Source organism: Sus scrofa, chromosome 15, assembly GCF_054392235.1.
Source record: "Sus scrofa isolate SSC_HxYL_T2T_F1_AM1 chromosome 15, Sscrofa_HxYL_maternal_Yorkshire_Landrace_v2.0, whole genome shotgun sequence".
NCBI lineage: Eukaryota > Metazoa > Chordata > Mammalia > Artiodactyla > Suidae > Sus > Sus scrofa.
The window spans coordinates 148,423,388-148,441,159 of NC_139397.1; the positions used below are offsets into that span (position 1 = coordinate 148,423,388).

Consider the following 17,772-nt stretch of genomic DNA (forward strand, 5'->3'; position numbering starts at 1 on the left):
GTCCTAAAAAAAAAAAAAAAAAAGCAAGCAACCAACCAACCAAAATCTCAATTGACTACTTACGTGTGCATCTGTTCCTAGATATCTGTCCTGCTCCCGTGATGTATTGTCTGTGTTTACACTGATGTCATCCTGTCTTGATACCACAGTGTTACAGTGAGTCTTGAAACTGGGAGCAGCTAGTACAAGCCCATCACTTTTGCTTTTTGCTGCTCCCTTCCACTCATCCTGATATGTTGCTTTCCAATTTTCATTTTCATGCAAAATGCAGCTTAACTTCTCTTTTGACTTTTCCTTTGACTCATGGGCCATCTAGAAAATTCCATATATTTGACAGTTTTTCAGAGATCTTTTTGGTTTGGATCCTTAATTTAACTCCATTGTAGTCTGAAGACTTGCTTTGTTTAATTCAAATCCTTTTTAATCACATGAGACCTGTTTTGTTGCCCAGGCAAAGCCGATCTTGGTGAATGTTCTGTGAGTTCTTGGAGAGTATTCCACTGCACTGGGTGGAGGGTTCAGACATATCAGTTAGGCCTGGTTGGTTGCCAGAGTTGTCCAGATTTTCTACATCCTTCCTGATTTCGTCTTCTTGATGATCAGTTACTGAGAAAGAGGTACTGAAATCTCTATCATTGTGGATTGGTTTATTTTTCCTTTTAGTTCCCGAGTTTTAGTTCGTGTTTTAAGCTCTGCCCTTGGGCACATGACCGCTTAGACCTTGGAGTGCAGGGGGGCTGTGCTCCTGGCTCTTTCTCCTGCAGCCAAACCTTTGGAACAAGGCCAAACACATCAGCCAAGCACCTTCCTGGTGAGGAGCCCGGGGCCGCTCTCTGCTCACAGCCTCATCGCCCTCGTGGTGCCCACCCCCGCCCCCCACGAAGGAACCAGAAGTATCTGGAACCACCTAGAGCTTTGAAAGTGGGACCCTGAGTGGGAGAGACGAGGAGAGCCGTAATGGCCAGGAAAGAGCTGGCCTCAGGATTTTAATGTTCCCTCCTGTGTTCTGGGCTCCACCTGCAGCTCCTGGAAAAGTGGATCTTGTCCGAGAGAGAATGGGAGCGGGAGAAAGCGATGAACCTTCATCTCCATCTCATGCAGATCTATGTCCAAAGCGTCGGTGTCTGCGTGAGTCGGGGAGACCCCAGCGCCCCAGTCTGCCACTCTCACATCCACAGAGCAAGGAGAGGAAATGATTTTGGAATCAAGATCTGCCCCTTGAAGAGCCCCCTGGGAGGAGCTGGCCTGGGGGCTCTGGGGGTGCTGAGGGATAGGACGGGCTGGGCGTGGTGTAGCCCCGGGTTTTGTGAGGCCTGAGGTTCACCCAGAGGTGAAGGCCCTCTTTAGGAAAAAGGAATGCATGGAGTTCCCATCATGGCTCAGCGGTAATGAACCTGACTAGTATCCATGAGGACGTGGGTTTGATTCCTGGCCCTGCTCAGTGGGTTAAGGATCCTGTGTTGCCTTGAGCTGTGGTGTAGGTCACAGATGTGGCTCGGATCCTGTGTTGCTGTGGCCGTGGTGTAGGCTGGCAGCTGCATCTTTCATTCAACCCCTAGCCTGGCAACTTCCATGCGCCATGAGTGTGGCCCTAAAAAGACAAAACCAAAAAAAAAAAAAAAAAAAAAAAAAAGAAAAAGAAAAAGAAAGGGATACACAATTATGAATACCACATTCATTAGGAAAGTGAGTGTTTACTAAGAATGAGAAAATACATCACCAAAAACCATGAATTTTACAAAGCTTAGCAAATACTACAGACATCACAAAATCTAGAAAGCAACAACTTTTTGGTTCATCAAGCATCTGACAGTATTGGCACTAGGACGATGGGGGTTCTGTCCCTCATATCTTGGGGTCGATGCACATTGAGAACAAGGTGTGCAGGACCCCCGTCCTGGAGCACCATCCAGGTGGGACCCAGGCCCAGCGAAGCGAGGCTGGAGCCAAGTGGAGTTCCCTGGTGACCTAGTCGGTTAAGGACCCAGCATGATCATGGCAGCAGCTCTGGTCACTGCTGTAGCATGCGCATTCAATCTCAGGCCCTGGAACTCCTGCATGCATGCCGTGGGCATGGCCAGGAAAAAACAGTAAAAGACTACTGCTAGGTAACATTTGAGGCCAGGTGCCCTGCAGAATGCATCACCTTCATTCCCGTGGTGTTGATGCTCCCTAAAAGAAGAGGCCCCATTATCATCTCTGATTTTCAGATGAGGAGCACGAGGGCCTGAGGCTAAATACCCACCCAAGTCACAGAGCTAGTGAGTAGGGAAGTTAAGATTTGAAGCCAGGGATCAGTTATAGAAACAAGGCAGGTGCTCAGACAAGGGGTGCATTCTGAGCAGGCTCCTCGGATCCTGGCTGCTCAGCCTCCAGTGGCCCAGTGGTGGGGCTTGGGGCCGGAAGCTCGGGCTTCCCAGATGGCGGTGCTTTGAGAGCGGGGCCCATCCTCTCTGACTGCTGGTTGCAGTGCCCTTGGGTAGCACCCGATGTGCTCGGTGGGTCAGAGGGTGTGAGCCTTGTGGTCTCCTGTCCCTCAGATCCCCCTGAAGCTGGGGCAGTTTGGCTCCCTGGTCGGACTCATCGCCCCATGCACCTGTGACTCCCACAGAAGAACCCGCCTGGCCTCCATGGATGTCCTGTCCAGCCTGCTGGATCTTCACGGTATGGGGAAGGCGGTCATCAAGATCAGCCTCTCCAGGCCAGGAGGGAGGGCTGACCTCAGGGGTGTTGGTTGTGGGGCTGTCCTGGGGGAGGCAGTGTGGCCTCTCTGTGTAGACAAACAAGAGCGACGGGCAGGGATGGCGGGGGGGTGGGGGTTGCAGAGTTCACTGAGAGGCTGTGGTGGCTTCTGGAGGGAGAGGCTCATTGGTTTAGCTGACTCACTGAGGGCATGTCCTGGGCACTGAGGGGCCCTGGTGGGACAGGGTCATCTCACAGATAGCAAGGATGCAGCAGAACTGGCCAGAGATGGGCTCAGAGGGAGGGCGGTGGGGGGACCTTCACAGGGGGAGAGTTTGCCTCTGGCTTGGCAGCTGATAGAGTGTCCCTCTAAGCCTCCATAAAGGTGGTCTGAGGGGCGAGGCAAGAAGGGAGGGACATCCAGAGGCTGCGGGGCTCTACAGTCCCGTGGAACCAAGGCCTCCAGGGCCGGGGCAGGAGGCCGCCATGATGCTGGCCCTCTGTCCAGGCTGACTGTGTCTGAAATTGTATTCCCACCAGCAAGCCAGACCTGCTCCTCCTGGGGTGCTTCCAAGGAGCTGGAGCTTGAGAAATGTAAGGAGGACCTGCAGGGCTCGGACACGGAGAAGTTGGTCAGTGCATCCTCCAGAATCGCCAAGGTGATGAAGCCCAGAAGGCTGTGTGGGCCGTGGCCTGCGGGCGCCTGGGCCACCTTGGGAGGCCGGGCCTTGCACGACGCCCATCCCCCTCTGGAGGTCAGGGTTTCCCTTGGTCCAATCATGGGCCATCCTGGGTGTTAAAATGGCCTGTGATGTGTAAGCTCGCCTCCGTGGGGCCCGGCACATGGAAGGCGCTTAACAGCCCTCAGCTGTCTTCTCTTTGTCCCCATCATGTGCTGCACGGAGGGGTCCCAGAAGGACTGAGTCAGAGGCCCTGCATGCAGGCGGGAGGATGGCATATTAGTGAGAGAAAGTGCCCATAGCCGCCCAAACTCTGGGGGCCGCAGAGGGGCAAGGTCCCTTCTGCCTCAGGGGGCAGAGGAGGCTCTGCGGAGCACGGGGGCTTGTGCATGGGCAGGACAGGTCAAGGGCATGAGGGCTCAGGGCACACCCCGAGGGAAGGCTGCAGGACAGTAAGGTCAGGACAGGGAGGGTTTGGGGAGACGCTTCCTGTCTGGGGTTCAGTGGGGTGGGCCAAGCCATAGGAAGAGGGAGAGCTTGGGGTGCCTCCCCGAGGCTTTGCAGTTGGGTGACAACGAGCAGGCCGGTGATTGAGAGGCTGGGTGGCGAGGCTGGAGGAGGCTGTGCCATGGTTGGAGAGAGGATGGGGGCCTGGGCTGGGGCTGTGATAAAGGAGCAGAGTTGTCCGCGGAGACAGGAGGGCCCAGGGTCTTCGGGGCTTGGTTGTCGGACCCCGGAAACAGGCTGCTCTGGTTTTAGGTGGCCTGCTTGCAGTTTAATTGCGATGAGGTGGTCGCGCTTATCCAGAAGCTCTGTGAGAACATCGGGGCCATGGACCTCCAGCATGACAAGGCCTCCGTCACCTGGATCGGCATCTTCCTCCAGATGCGGGTCAAGGAGCTGGAGGACAAGGTGACAGCACGCTGGCTGCATCACCTGGGGCCCGGGGCTGCCCGTGCACACAGTCTACAGGGACGGCAAGGGCCCAGCCTTGCTTGCTGAGCATTCCCTATGCCCTGCCACCCTCCCACCCCCCAAGTCCATGGTTATGAAGAAGAGGAGGAAGTAGGGTTCTAGAACAAGAAGGAATATGTTGGGAGTTCCCTGGTGGTCTAATGGTTAGGATTTGGTGCTTTCCCTGCTGCAGATGGGGTTTAATCCCTGGTCTGGGAACTGAGATCCTACATTGCTGCACGCTATGGCCAAAAAAAGTTGTGATTTCATTGGTATGTGTGTTGCCAAAACTAGAAAGGATCCAGTAGTTCATGCCGAAGGTGGAATTGTACATGGCCATTCAAATCAAATATTAAGAAAAAGAGGAGTTCCCGTCGTGGCGCAGTGGTTAACGAATCTGACCAGGAACCATGAGGTTGCAGGTTCCATCTCTGGCCTTGCTTAGTGGGTTAAGGATCTGGCATTGCTGTGGCTCTGGCATAGGCCAGCGGCTACAGCTCCGATTTGACCCTTAGCCTGGGAACCTGCCTATGCCGCAGTGCAGCCCTGGAAAAGGCAAAAAGCCAAAAAAAAAAAAAAAAAAAAAAAAAGAACATGTTGAAGATGGCTTATCAGTAAGTGGACGGTGGTCTGGAGGCCTGAGCTCTCTCTCTTAGAGCAGCACACCGCCTCCCATGAGGAAAACCTGATAAAATCTAGGCCGAGACCAGAAGGTGTGTGGGAAGGAGTGCTGGCAGTTATCCTACCCACTGTCCAGCTGGGCAAGAAGAGGGGTGTGCAGTGGGATGAGGGCAGGTGGTCCACAGGGGCCAGGCTGCCTGGTGATGCCCCAGCCCCTCCCAGGTGGCCGAGATCCTGGGCGCCATCCTGGTCCACCTGCCGGTGGTGGACCAGCCGGAGGTGCGGCGCCTCCTCATCGAGGGCATCCTGCTGCTGGCGCATCACCACCAGGAGACCGTGCTCACATCGCTCCTGCGGCAGCCGCTGCCCATGGAGAGGTGGGTGCCCTGGGGGTGGGGCCCTCTGTGCCACCCAGACCATGCCGGACTCACCCCAGGAGGCTAGGGCCTTGACTGGCACCTTGTCCAACCCCCGGGCGGGTCAAACCCTCTCCTTGCATCTCCGGGGGTGGTACAGCCTCTGGGAACCTGGACTCAGAGCCTGGATGTTACAGCACCATCCTCTCAAGCTGGAGTCCCGACCCCACAGTGCCTCACGTGTCCTGGTCCCCCCCTCGGGGCTCTTCCCTGGGCAGCCCTTTCCTTCCCCTGGAGGACAGAGCTCCGGGCTGGATCAACCACAGGACGTGGCCCCCAAGGGCTGAGCAGGCCTCTGGAGAAGCCCCACTCTGTCCTCCTTCCCCTAAATGGGGCCCTGAGAGGGAAGTGACTAGTCCAGTGCCCAAAGATAAAGTGACAGAGCCCCAGGCCACTCAGGTGGCCTCAAGGTAAAGCGACACAAACCCTGTGATCTTGACAAATGGTACCCAGACCCTGCGTCTCTATCACAGTGTTGCACAAGCAGCTGGTACCATCTCACCAGTTTGAGGAGTGATTGTGTCGGGATGGTGCTGGAGTTCTCTGAGGAGGGCCCAGAAAGAGGGGGGGCAGGTGTCCTCAGAGCAGTGGAAACTGAGGAGCAAAGGGCAGCCTTGAGACTTGGTGGAGAGAGACGCGGCAGATACTGCAGAAGATGCTGGATGCAGAGACTAATTTTGAGCACAGGCGTCAGATCCAGAACCTCCTGGGCTGCCCCATGTGAAAGGATGGACTGGCTCCGCCCTGGAGGTGCTTCTCAGAAGGGCAGCCCTGCCCCAGGTGCAGCTCAGAGGGCAGTGCAGGTGGCTTGATTTAAGGAGATTAACCCCTCTCTGAGCCGTGCTGGGCTGAGGCCACTGGCTGGCTGGCTTACACTGCATGAGTTAGCTATCACCATGTAACAAATTGCACCGACTTGGAAGCTTGGAACTGCAGGCATTTATCATCTCTTGGTTTGCATGGGTTAAGAGCTGGGGCTCGGCCTCCCTGAGATCCAGCCTCCAGAGTCCTGCCCCTACTCAGGGGTCTGCCTGCCTGGGGGTCCACAGGGGCTCTGACCTGCTAGGGCACATGACCCCAAACACACAGTTTCATCCCCTGTCTTTGGCTAGCCACCTGACGGAGGTGTGGCTGGCTGTGGCGGAGAATGTGCCTTTTGCCCGGACGATGCTGCATGGGCTGATGGGCCGGCTGCAGTCGAGGTTCACGCCCAGGGTCAATGCCACCTCCAAGGCTGACATCTGGCGCCTGGCCGCGGTGGACCCTCTGATGGTGAGTCACGGGGCAGGTGCTCCTTGGGGGCTCAGTAGGAGCCCCGACACCTCTGGCCCTCCTCTCTGCAGACGCTCTGCACCATCCACCTTCTCATTGAAAAGATGGACGACGAGCTCCCGGACCTCTTCCCGGAGCTCATCTACACCCTCCTGCTGCAGCTCAGCAGCAGCCAGGGGCCGGAGGCTGTGTCGCCCGTCCTGAAGACATGGAGACTCGTCCACAAGGGGACCCTCCCCGAGGAGATCAACCCTCAAAGGTGCTCTCGGGGAGGGGTGGGGGGTGTGTAAGGCAGTGGGCCTGGGCTGGATGCAGCCTCTTAGAAGTCACTGGACTCCAACTGTCACCTCCACTGAGAGGCCCTCATTGTCCCCTCCCGGTGGGAGAAGTTTCTGGAAGCTGATCTGACTCATGACCCTCCCGCCCATGAGTCCTGTACAGTGTGATTTTCAGTTTGCAGACTCACGTCTCCCACCATCACTCTTGGCCCCTTGAGCAAGGCCCTGCCCGTGTTGGGTGGCCTATTCACAGACCTGGGTGCAGAGCTTTGCCCATCGGAGGCAGGGCAGGTGCTCATGGCAGGGCAGCCACGTCGTGACACAGCCCATCGGAGGCAGGGCAGGTGCTCATGGCAGGGCAGCCACGTCGTGACACAGCCCCGCCTTCTTCCAGGGTGGCAATCAAATCCATGCAGCTCTTGTTCAGGAGACTCAGAGGCGACCTGCTGCTTTACATCCTGGAAGAGCAGGATGTGTGGACGCTCCTGGAAAGCAGCTCAACGTTCCTACAAGGAGTCAGCTTGCTGGCCAGGTGGGCACCCGGCTCTGTGGGGCGGGGACAGAGGCATCTTCTTGCTGGGAGGTCTGGGTCGTGGCTGAATGCCTCGCTCTGAGAGACTGCCATGTCCCACATCCCATACTCTGGGTGGCGGGAGGGGGCAGGGCCAAGGGAAGCTTTTCTTGCAGCCCTTCCTGCTCCAAGGCAAGAAAGTAAGGTCTGAGCTACGTGTGGTGTGTCTGAGGCCACGTAGGGCTTCTGAGCTGGGCCAGGACTGCAGGACTAGGAGTTCCTTCCCAGGTCCTGAGCTCTCTCTCTCTCTCTCTCTCTCTCTCTCTTTTTTTTTCCTTCTGCTTTTTAAGGCCACCTCCTAGGCATATGGAGGTTCCCAGGCTAGGGGTTGAATCGGAGCTACAGCTATCGGCCTACAGCATAGCCACAGCAACTCAGGATCTGAGCCACGTCTGTGACCTACACCACAGCTCACGGCAATGCCAGATCCTTAACCCACTGAGCAAGGCCGGGGGTTGAACTATATCCTCATGGATGCTAGTTGGGTTTGTTACTGCTGAGCCACGATGGGAACTCCCTGAGCGCTCTTGACTAGCCCTTGTTCTGGTCCCTTTTTATAAAAAGGAGATGGAGTGTCAGTACTTCGGGGACCTCCTGACCTAGGTGATCCAGCCCTGGGCGCCCTGCTGCAGAGCACTGTGCCCGGCAGGAGCTGAGGTGCCCCCTCACCCCCACCCCCGACCATGGTGCTGTCCCCCTACAGGCTGTGCCTGCGGAACGCCGAGGGCTACCAGCAGAGGCTGTCGGAGCTGGTGCTCAGGGGCATGGCCTCGGAGGTCCTGAGCTGCCGCATCAGCAGCACAGCGGTCTGCGTGGAAGTATGGCTGCGGGTGGGCGAGGGGGGCTGGAGGGCTGGGGTGCAGGAAGGGGGTGGTCGATCCCCTGGGCTCTCCTGGGGGCCCATCTCAGGGAGGTGCCCAGGGCTGAGGCGCACCTGAGTCCAGGGGAGGGAGCAGGCGAACATCCCCCGTTTGTGTGTTCATTCACTCCTTCACGCCAGTGGTCTGGGGTGGGTACTGTGGCGAAAGGGGCTGAGACATGGCCTGTGCCCTGAAGCATAGCAGCCACGTGATGTGTGATGATGTGTGACGTGGTGAGTGCCAGCAGTGCCCGGGCCGGAGCAGGGCTTCCTTGGGGAAGGTTTGGCAGGAGGGCCTGGCCAGTAGGAAGGCCAGGAGAGAGGGCCCAGTACCCTTCCTCCATGCACTCAGGACTTTGGGAAGAAGTGGCCGGAAAGCTTTTAGGAGAAATTCTGTTGGCTGCCCGATGCCCAGGATGCTGTAGGACCCAACCGTTGACCTAAAACGAGACAGTGAACTTGATCTATAAAGGGCCAGAGTAGGAGTTCCCATTCGTGGCTTGGTTAACGAATCTGACTAGAAACCATGAGGTTGCAGGTTCGATCCCTGGCCTTGCTCAGTGGGTTAAGGATCCAGCGTTGCCGTGAGCTGTGGTGTAGGTCGCAGATGCTGCTCGGATCCCGAGTTGCTGTGACTGTGGTGTAGGCCTGTGGCTACAGCTCCTATTCGACCCCTAGCCTGGGAACCTCCATATGCCACAGGAGTGGCCCAAGAAAATGGCAAAAAGACAAAAAAAAAAGGGGGGGGGGGCAGAATAATTCATTCTTCAATTTTGGGGTCTCCCATTCGGTGTCTAGTTTAAGGTTCATAAATCACATCCATGTGTGCACACACACTGACACCCCTGCACACACGCATGCCAGAGCAGAGGGTCCTGAGGTCCCGGCGTTTTGAGTGCTAGGCCTGCCCTGACTCTGAATCTCAGAAGAGTGGAATCCATCCTTGGGGTACATTTCTGCTCAGACACCGTGGGCGCCACGGCGCCTGCACACGGTGGCTGCCTCCCTCCCGTTAACTGAAGGAATGACTAAGGAATGAGGCTGTTCATACAGGTAAGGGGCTTGCCTAGGATTTCCCACGCGTTTTTTGCATTTCCAAACTGTCACAGCGTCCCCGTGAGGCAAGTGCTGGTATTGCCCCCTTTTAGCCGATGAGAAAACCGGCTGGGAGGGGTGGCGGGACGTACCAGGGTCCCACGGCTGGCAGGCGGAGGGGCCAAGAGCGGGTCCTGGGCGCTGGGGTTCAGAGTCCGCTCCCATTCACAGAGAGACGGTGCTGCACGTCGAGCTTCCCCCACACGTCCTGTCCTGTGGCTGAGACGTGCGCTGATCTTGGGGGTGACTGTAAAAAGCTCTCCTTTCCAGTTCATGAGAGACCCGATCCTCTACCGGGAGAAGCTGCTGAAGCCGGCGGTGCTGATGCTGGAGAAGGGTGTGGACCAGGAGGACGAGGCCCTGCGGGTGCTCTCTCTGCGCGCCCTCGGGAACATGGCCCTCGGTGCCCCCAGGAAGGTCTGTGCCCAACCCTGAGCTCAGGGCCCTGGGGTGCAGTGCCCGGGGGCTTGAGGGACCAGGGCTGGAGTGTCTCGGTCCGTGGTGGGGGTGGGGGCTGACGGCTCCCCTTCCCCCCAGGTGAGGCAGTACCGGAAGCTCTTACTGGAGAAGTGCCTGTGCTCCCTGAGGGGGCCGGTGAGCCCCAGCGTGACCTCCGAGGGCATGGAGGCCCTGGCCAAGGTCCTGGCGGAACTGCGGGAGGGGGACGTGGGGTCTGCTTTCGACGCCATCTCTGAGCAGTGCAGAACCTTCTTTGACAATGTGAGTCCACGTGGGAGCCTTGCCCCGCCCCGCCCTGGCTCTGGTGGGGGCCCCACAAATGGCTGCTGAGGAGAGGAGTGGGCACTTCTAGTCCCCAGAGAAGAGATGTGCTGTGAAGCAGGAAGGGCTCAGGTGCAACTCGGCACTGATGTGTTGGTTGACTGATCATGACATTTGGAAAAAATAAAAAATCTTGTTCTAGGGAGTTCCCATTGTGGCTCAGCGGTAACAAACCTGACTAGTATCCATGAGGATGTGGGTTCGATCCCTGGCCTCACTCAGTGGGTTACAGATCCAGCCTTGCTGTGATCTGTGGTGTAGGTCGCAGATGCGTCTTGGATCCAGCCTGTGGAAGTTCCATATGCCGTGGGTGTGGCACTAAAAAAAAAATCTTGTTCTAGGGCCCATGGGACCCTCCTCTCCTACTCCCTCCCCCCGTTTTTTGGACCACTCCAAGGCACATGGAGTTGCTGGACCCGGGATAAGATCCAAGCAGCAGTTGTGATCTATGTCATAGCAGCACTGGATCCTTTAGCCTACTGCGCCAGGCCGGGGAGCAAACCCGAGTCTTGGTGCTGTAGAAACACTGCCCATCCTGTTGCACCACAGCAGAAACTCCCCTCTTCCCCTGCTTTTTTTTTTTTCTTTTTAGGGCCGCACCTGTATCATATGGAGGTTCCCAAGTTAGGTGTTGAATCAGAGCTACAGCTGCCGGCCTACGCTACAGCCACAGCAACGTGGGATCCGACCTGCCTCTGCAAACCTACACCACAGTTAATGACAATATCAGATCCCCGACCCACTGAGCAAGGCCAGGGTTTGAACCTGCATCCTCATGGATGCTAGACAGGTTTGTTACCTGTGAGCCACAATAGGAACTCCTCTCCTGTTTTTTTAAAAGAAATTATTTTAGGAGTTCCTGTCATGGCACAGTGGTTAACAAATCTGACTAGAAACCATGAGGTTGCAGGTTCGATCCCTGGCCTTGCTTAGTGGGTTGAGGATCCGGCGTTGCTGTGAGCTGTGGTGTAGGTTGCAGACACGGCTCAGATCCTGAGGTGCTGTGGCTCTGGCGTAGGCTGGCGGATACAGCTCCGATTAGACCCCTAGCCTGGGAATCTCTATATGCTGTGGGAGCAGTCCTAGAAAAGGCAAAAAGACAAAAAAAAAAAAAAAGAAGAAAAAAAAAGAAAGAAATTATTTTATTGAAGTTTAGTTGATTTACAATTTTGTGTTCATTTCTGGTGTACAGCAAAGTGATTTGGTTATACATGTATATATTCTTTTTCATTTTCTTTCCTATTATGGTTTATTGCAGGGCATTGAATATAGTTTCCTTGCTATGCAGTAGGACTTTGTGGCTGATCCATTCCCCTGCTGTTTATTCCTCGCAACACAAATACTTCCTGGGCGGCTGTGTGTTGGGGTGGGGACTCTGCTAGGCAGTGATGTGTGCAGGTCACAAACACCAGAATCCTGCCCAGTCCTGAGCCCACAGGGGAGACTCCATCCTGATGGAAGGACCCAGAAGGCTTCTCAGGGGCCAAGGCATTTAAAAGAGTCCACGGAGGATGGCTGGGGTTTTGCTGGACTCTTTGCTTCTCAAATTTCAGAACTTGTCTGTTCATCTCGGCTGCAGGAGAGTGAGCTGCTGCGTTTAAAAGCCTTCGTCCTCTTTGGGAAGCTGGCAAAAGTGGTCGGGATTTCCAAGAAGCATTTCTTCAAAGAGGAAGTGAAGAAAGCCTGGGTGCCCCTCATGCTGCACTGCCAGGACCCCTGCTCTGACGCAGCCCAGGTAAGACAGCCCTCAGCTTTGCATCCAAAGCCCAGGGCCCGCAGTCTCCAGCAGGAACCCATGCTTGGGGTCTGCGGGCTCAGCTGGCCAGGCATCCCCCGCTGCCCTGTCTTTCCAAAAGCCCAGAGGCCACAGTCTGCTGATTCCTCCTGCCAGGCCGGGAATGGGCGGGTCAAGAAGACCTGCAAACCGGCTTAATGAGGAGTCTCGGCTCTGTGGGGGAAACGCAGCTTAATTTCCTTCTCCTGATGTCACCTGCAGGCGCCTTCACCAATCACCTTCTTCTGCCGGTTTCTAGAAGTTGCCATCACTTTTAGAAATTATGGCTCCATTGTGTTTAATGCTCAGGCTCACCTTGGACGTTCCTGCTGTGGCTCAGTGGGTTAAGAACCCAATTAGTATCCATGAGGACGCGGGTTTGATCCCTGGCCTCGCTCAGCAGGTTAAGGATCCGGTGTTGCTGTGAGCTGTGGTGTAGCTTGCAGCTGAGGCTGGGATCTGGCGTTGCCGTGGCTGTGGTGTAGGCCGGCAGCTGCAGCTCCAATTGGACCCCTAGCCTGGGAACTTCCATATGCCATGAGTGCGGCCCTAGAAAGAAAAAGCAAAACAAAACCAAAGCCACCTTAAACCTCTCCTCCCTGGAGCCCGTGGGGTGGGCTTGCACCGGGGCTGCCGGGCCCTCCAACCATGTTCCCCCCTCCCAAGGCCCAGCTCCTCCATGGCTTTGGGGTGCGAGGAGGGAGGGGGAGCCCCACGCCCCTCACTTAGCTGCTGCCTCTCAGGCTAACACTGCCTGGCTGGGGACACACGTGTGTGGAACCCTTCACCCCACACGCCACCTGTGACCCTGACTTCTGTCTTCTCTGCCCCCTGTCTCCTCACAGGGACTGTGGAGGGCGTGGTGGGGAAGTGGCTGAGATTAGGGGTGGGTCTGCCACCTCCCAGTGAGACGTGGGGTTACAGCTGGCCCAAGTGCGGGGTCCTCAACACAGCACCTGCAGCTAGTGCCTTAGCCCCAGTTCTGGGCCACATGTCCCCCCAGTCCTGCTGCTGAGGGCTGAGGCTTCCACGTGGGGGCAGAGGTTCAGGTGGCAGCCTCAGGGCAACACGCTCCCAACCCGAGGTTGCCCCGCACTGCGCCCTGGTCCTATCTCCCTGCCCAGGCTCTGCCTCGGGGACCCTGGTGGTCCAGGGCACAAAGTGTCACCTCTCAGAGATGCCTTTCCTCACACATCCTCACTGCCCTGAACAGCACACACTCCTTTCATGTTTTATCAGCATCTGTCTGGGGTGGGCAGGGCTTCAGAGAGGGAGGTGACAGCTCATCCAGGAGGGTAACCAAGAGCATTGAATGAAGGAGCCATAAAGAGGAGAGACCAACATGGGATGGCACCGGCCCAGTGGGTGCTGAGGCCACTCGTACTCCTGGGGACCAGATAGCCAACCTCTCTTGCTCTGTCTGATCAGTATCGCCCTAACCCACTGGCCAGAGGCCAGGGACCTGGCTGCTGCAAGGCAAGGGACGGGAAGGGCTGAGTGGAGGGGATCTGGGGGAACCAGAAAGCTCACCCCCATCCTGCCAATCTCAACCAGGCCCCAGACCCCCAGTCTCTAGAGGGGCGGGTGCCCAGCAGGGCTACTGATGGTGCCAAGGTGCCAGTTGATGGCTGAGGGGTCAGTGGGGCTGCATCTGCCCCTAAGAGCCTTTTTAATAGGTATGCACACAGGCTGGTGGGCTCGGGTCCCAGGCCCCTCCCAGGGCCACCAGCTGGCCCTTCTTTGGCTTCTGACACTTTCAGGGGCCGCCCTCTAGCTTGCTGATGGAACCCCAGCCTGCCGGCCCCACCCCACGTGTGAACCCCCTGGGTCTGCCTGACGCCTCCCCTGCTGTCCGGTCCTGTGTCCCTCCAGGCCTGTGTGGCTACCATGTTTCAGTGTGTGCAGTTCTGGGGCTGGAAGGCCCTGGAGGGCTCCTTGGACCAAAGCAACGCCATTGAAGCCAAGGAGATGACCGTTTTCCAGATAACGCTGTGCTCCCTGCTGGTGAGGAAGCCCGTGGAACGTGGCCCCAGGGGGACTGGAGCTCCCTTTCGTGACTTTGCATTCACCTTCTAGACATGAGGGCTTGAGATCCGCTCTGTCCAGCAGGGAGAACACGCAAGCCCCGTAGCCCGTTTAACCTTTCTAGTAGCCACACTGAGAAAAGTGCACAGAGGTGAACCCAATTTAATAACAGATTTTATTTAGCCCGAGACATCCAGATCATTGTCATTTCAACATTCAATCAATAGAAAGTGAAGAAATGTAATGGTTTGCCTTTGGGGCTCTGTCTTCAGCGGCCAGGAGTTACTTTACACTGATTCAGACCGGCCGCATTTCAGGTGCTCGAGGACCATGTGCGGCCAGTGGCTTCCAGCTCAGGTTGGGGGCAAATGGTGTCTTTCTGAGCCAGACAAGGATAATGCTGTGGGAGTGGGCATTGAAGGTTCTGAAGTGGCCCAGCTAGTATTTTGCTGTGTGACTCCGCGGTGTGCACCTGCCCTCTCTGGGCAGTCCCTCCAGCATCAGACAGACGGGAATATTCTTGGGAGCAGCCCGTCTCCAGGACTTCATCCTCCACGGCTCTGTGTGTCACCTGTTTTCTGCAGACTCAGAAAAAGCCTGCCGTTCTCTACCGCTTCCTGCTAGAAACAATGACATATGTTCGAAGTAACTTGTCAAGAATCAGAATCGCTGCATGTAACCTGGCAGGTGAGCGGACAGGTGTCTCCTGATGCAGGAGGGACCTTGAAGGCCATCAGGTCAGACCCTGGTCTGGAGGGGGGCAGACAGGGGTTGGACCCTGGGCTCAGGAGGAAGCCCTCTATGTCCCACTGCGTTTTCTATCTGCCCGGTTCTCAACTAGGCATCCTCAACTGAACCCTTAACAGGGACCCTTGTAAGGTGAAACCAGATCTCTTGCTGACCTAATATTTGTGTGATGAGCATTTCCTGCTATCATTTTAGGGATCATTATGAATCATATGACTGCACATTACCTGAAAAAGCTGGACTTCCCATCGTTACGGAATTGTAAGGAGGGGAGACTCGAGTTTGATTCAAAAATGAGTCCGCTGAGCTCATTAGGGAGCTTAGTGAAACCGCCCGAGAGGAGAGTCAGCTGACCCTGGTCGAATCTGGGGGTGGGCTGTAGCCAGGGCACAGAGACGGATGAACCTGCGGTGGGCTTTCCAGGAAGACGGCTGTGATGGCTGGAGCCCGTTTGCTCTCTCTGCTTTCCGCACCCTCCCCGTCACACGCATGGGTGAAATAACTCACCCCGACTCCTTTGGCCGATCCACACAGCCACTGGGTCCTGTGAATGATCTTTCTGTCCCTGTTGAAGTCACAGAAGCCCCCAGAGATGGGAGATGTGTGGGGACACGGCGGCATCTGCCGTCTTCTGCAGTCACATGCAGGGGCTTCAAGTCCACAGCCCTTGGGAGCCCCTGGCCCTGCAGTCAGCTTCCCGGGCCTTCCATCAGCAGGCACAGCCCAGGGTGGGCGGAGGGCACGGGCCTGGCCTCGAGGGTCCCCATCGTGTCCTGTTTCTGCTCTCAGCTCTCCAGGAGCTACAGCTGGACTCGGATCCTGGGGTCTGGAAGGCGGCCCTGGAGACTCTCAAAATCTTGGATAGCTGTAGTCAGCATCGGCTTTTGGCTTCACCCAAAGGAACTTCCTAGGTGATCCCCATGCAAGATGTGCCTGCCTTGCCCCGGAGGACCACACCCCACTGCAGTGAGGCAAACCGCTCTTAGTGTATAAGAAAAGCATTGTTCTCAAATAACCGGTGCCCTTTCTTTCTCCGGTTGAAATACCCGCCCCCCCCTTTCTATTTGGGGAGCAGATTCCTGACTGTAAGGTGATGACGTCCCGGAGCCAGGACAGTGGGGCAAAGGGGAACTTCAGTTTCATCCTGAGCCCCCCGAATATGTGTGTGTCAGGCAGCCCCCCTCAGCCCAGAGGATCTGGAGCCCCCTTGGTGGTGTCTTCCCTGCACTTCAGTTCCACCCACAGGGATGGTGTGTCCACTGCCTGGCCCTGTACTGGCCTCTGTTTTTAGGGACCCCTCTCTTAAAGGGAAAGGAGGTGTCTCCCAACGACTATGATACACACCAGGGTGAGAGGAAGGTGGGTGCCAGTGGAGTGGGGGGCGTCTCCACAGCCAGGAACCTATCCAGGCGGGCCTCAGGGAGGAAGTGACACTGGACCATCTGCTCATACCCTTTCCACTTTGGAACCTGCTGGGCCAGGTTGGGGGGACCCAGGGAAGTCTGGAGCAGAACCCAGCTGAGGGTCAAAGAGGAGGAATTAGGAGTTCCCGTCGTGGCACAGTGGTTAACAAATCTAAGAACCATGAGGTTGAAGGTTTGATCCCTGGCCTTGCTCAGTGGGTTAAGGATCTGGTGTTGCCGTGGGCTGTGGTGTAGGTCGCAGATGCGGCTCGGATCTGGCGTTGCTGTGGCTCTGGCGTGGGCCGTGGCTACAGCTCCAATTAGACCCCTAGCCTGGGAACCTCCATATGCTGCGGGTGTAGCCCCAGAAAATACAAAAAGACCAAAAAGAAAAAAAAAAAAAAAGGAGTAATTAGCTCCAAGTTCAAAAAACAGGCGGGGGAGGAGAGCAGGGAGACTCTTCCTGCACTCGGGTCATCAACAGAGCAGTCTCTGGTGGTCCCCAGAGCCGGGGAAGGTGGGATTTCCAAACTCGTCCCACTGCAACTGCCCAAGGCTGTCATCACCCGGGGCCCCGTAGGTGGGAGGGCTACGGAGCAGTCCAGGAAACTAACCTGCATCAGAGGCTTCCTAGAAGGGTCTCGAACTGTTTGGCGGCTCCCGTGGAATAGACAGTGAAGTTACTTCCTGCCACGTGATGAAGAGCATTGCTGCTGGAAGTCTTAGGTACCACTGACACAGCTGGAAAGGGATGAGCCCTTCAGCACAGGCCCTGGGGGAAGCCGTGTGCTGGTACAGTCAGGACTCTGCTCAGTTCCCTTCACGCCCCTGCACACCCTTCCGGGTGGTTTATAGACCTAAATTCAGAAAGTGGAAACTTAAGGCAATAGAGTATTTTCGGTCCCAAGAGTCGGGGAGGTTTTCTTTCAATAGGAATAGGATTGAGCGCTTGGGGTTAATAGGTACAGACTATTGCTTCTGGAATGGATTAGCAATGAGATGATGCTTCTGTGTAGCCCTGGGAACTATGTCTGGTCACTTATGGTGGAGCATGATAAGGTGAGAAAAAAGTTATACACGTATGTGTAACTGGGTCACCATGCTGTCCAGTAGAAAAAAAATTGTATCGGGAAAATAACAATTAAAAAAGGTAAAGAAAAATAAAAGGAATAGGAGATGCCAGTAAAAATAAAGGGTTAACTTTTCTAAGTTAAAACAGAACTTCTGTACAAGAAAATATCATAGTTAAATGACAAGTCACAGAGGAAAGACATTACTCGCAATTTATATAAAACAAGATTCATTCATCTAACTGGATTGGCATCCAGAATACACCCAGATCAGTAATATAGCAAAGTGAAAAAAGAATGCTTGAAAAGTCACCACCCACCCCCAGAAAGGTGTGTAAACATCAGTGCCATGCACTTCACACCCACAGGTGGCTCTGGCTGGTGGTGGCAATGGGGGGGGATGGGACCTTTTATATTGCTAGATGGAGTGCACATGGGATTAGGCACTGGGAGAGCAGTTCGGCTATAATAACGGAAGACAAAGACACACCCCCTCAGGACGAGGTGGAGCTGCAGGTAGACCCGCAGGCAGGCACATGGATGGA

General features: G+C 55.9%; 1 protein-coding gene across 9 annotated transcripts in view; it reads left to right on the forward strand.

Moving 5' to 3' along the window:
* Positions 1-15,766, forward strand: part of MROH2A (maestro heat like repeat family member 2A) — a 51,046-nt gene extending 35,280 nt beyond the window's left edge. For 5 of the 9 annotated variants that reach the window (XM_084999118.1, XM_013984614.3, XM_084999121.1 and 2 more), the window contains 16 exons: positions 1,024-1,128; positions 2,541-2,664; positions 3,223-3,341; positions 4,122-4,274; positions 5,160-5,314; positions 6,466-6,625; positions 6,697-6,884; positions 7,298-7,435; positions 8,178-8,292; positions 9,699-9,845; positions 9,966-10,148; positions 11,788-11,943; positions 13,855-13,986; positions 14,592-14,694; positions 14,950-15,015; positions 15,544-15,766. In XM_084999118.1, the coding sequence (XP_084855244.1) occupies positions 1,024-1,128; positions 2,541-2,664; positions 3,223-3,341; positions 4,122-4,274; positions 5,160-5,314; positions 6,466-6,625; positions 6,697-6,884; positions 7,298-7,435; positions 8,178-8,292; positions 9,699-9,845; positions 9,966-10,148; positions 11,788-11,943; positions 13,855-13,986; positions 14,592-14,694; positions 14,950-15,015; positions 15,544-15,665 (2,166 nt within the window). In that variant the 3' untranslated portion in view covers positions 15,666-15,766. Of the gene's footprint in view, positions 1-1,023; positions 1,129-2,540; positions 2,665-3,222; positions 3,342-4,121; positions 4,275-5,159; positions 5,315-6,465; positions 6,626-6,696; positions 6,885-7,297; positions 7,436-8,177; positions 8,305-9,698; positions 9,846-9,965; positions 10,149-11,787; positions 11,944-13,854; positions 13,987-14,324; positions 14,695-14,949; positions 15,016-15,543 lie in introns of all 9 variants that reach the window. The other 4 variants (XM_084999119.1, XM_084999123.1, XR_014829333.1 and 1 more) reach the window with 3 other exon arrangements.
* The last annotated feature ends 2,006 nt before the right edge of the window (positions 15,767-17,772 follow it).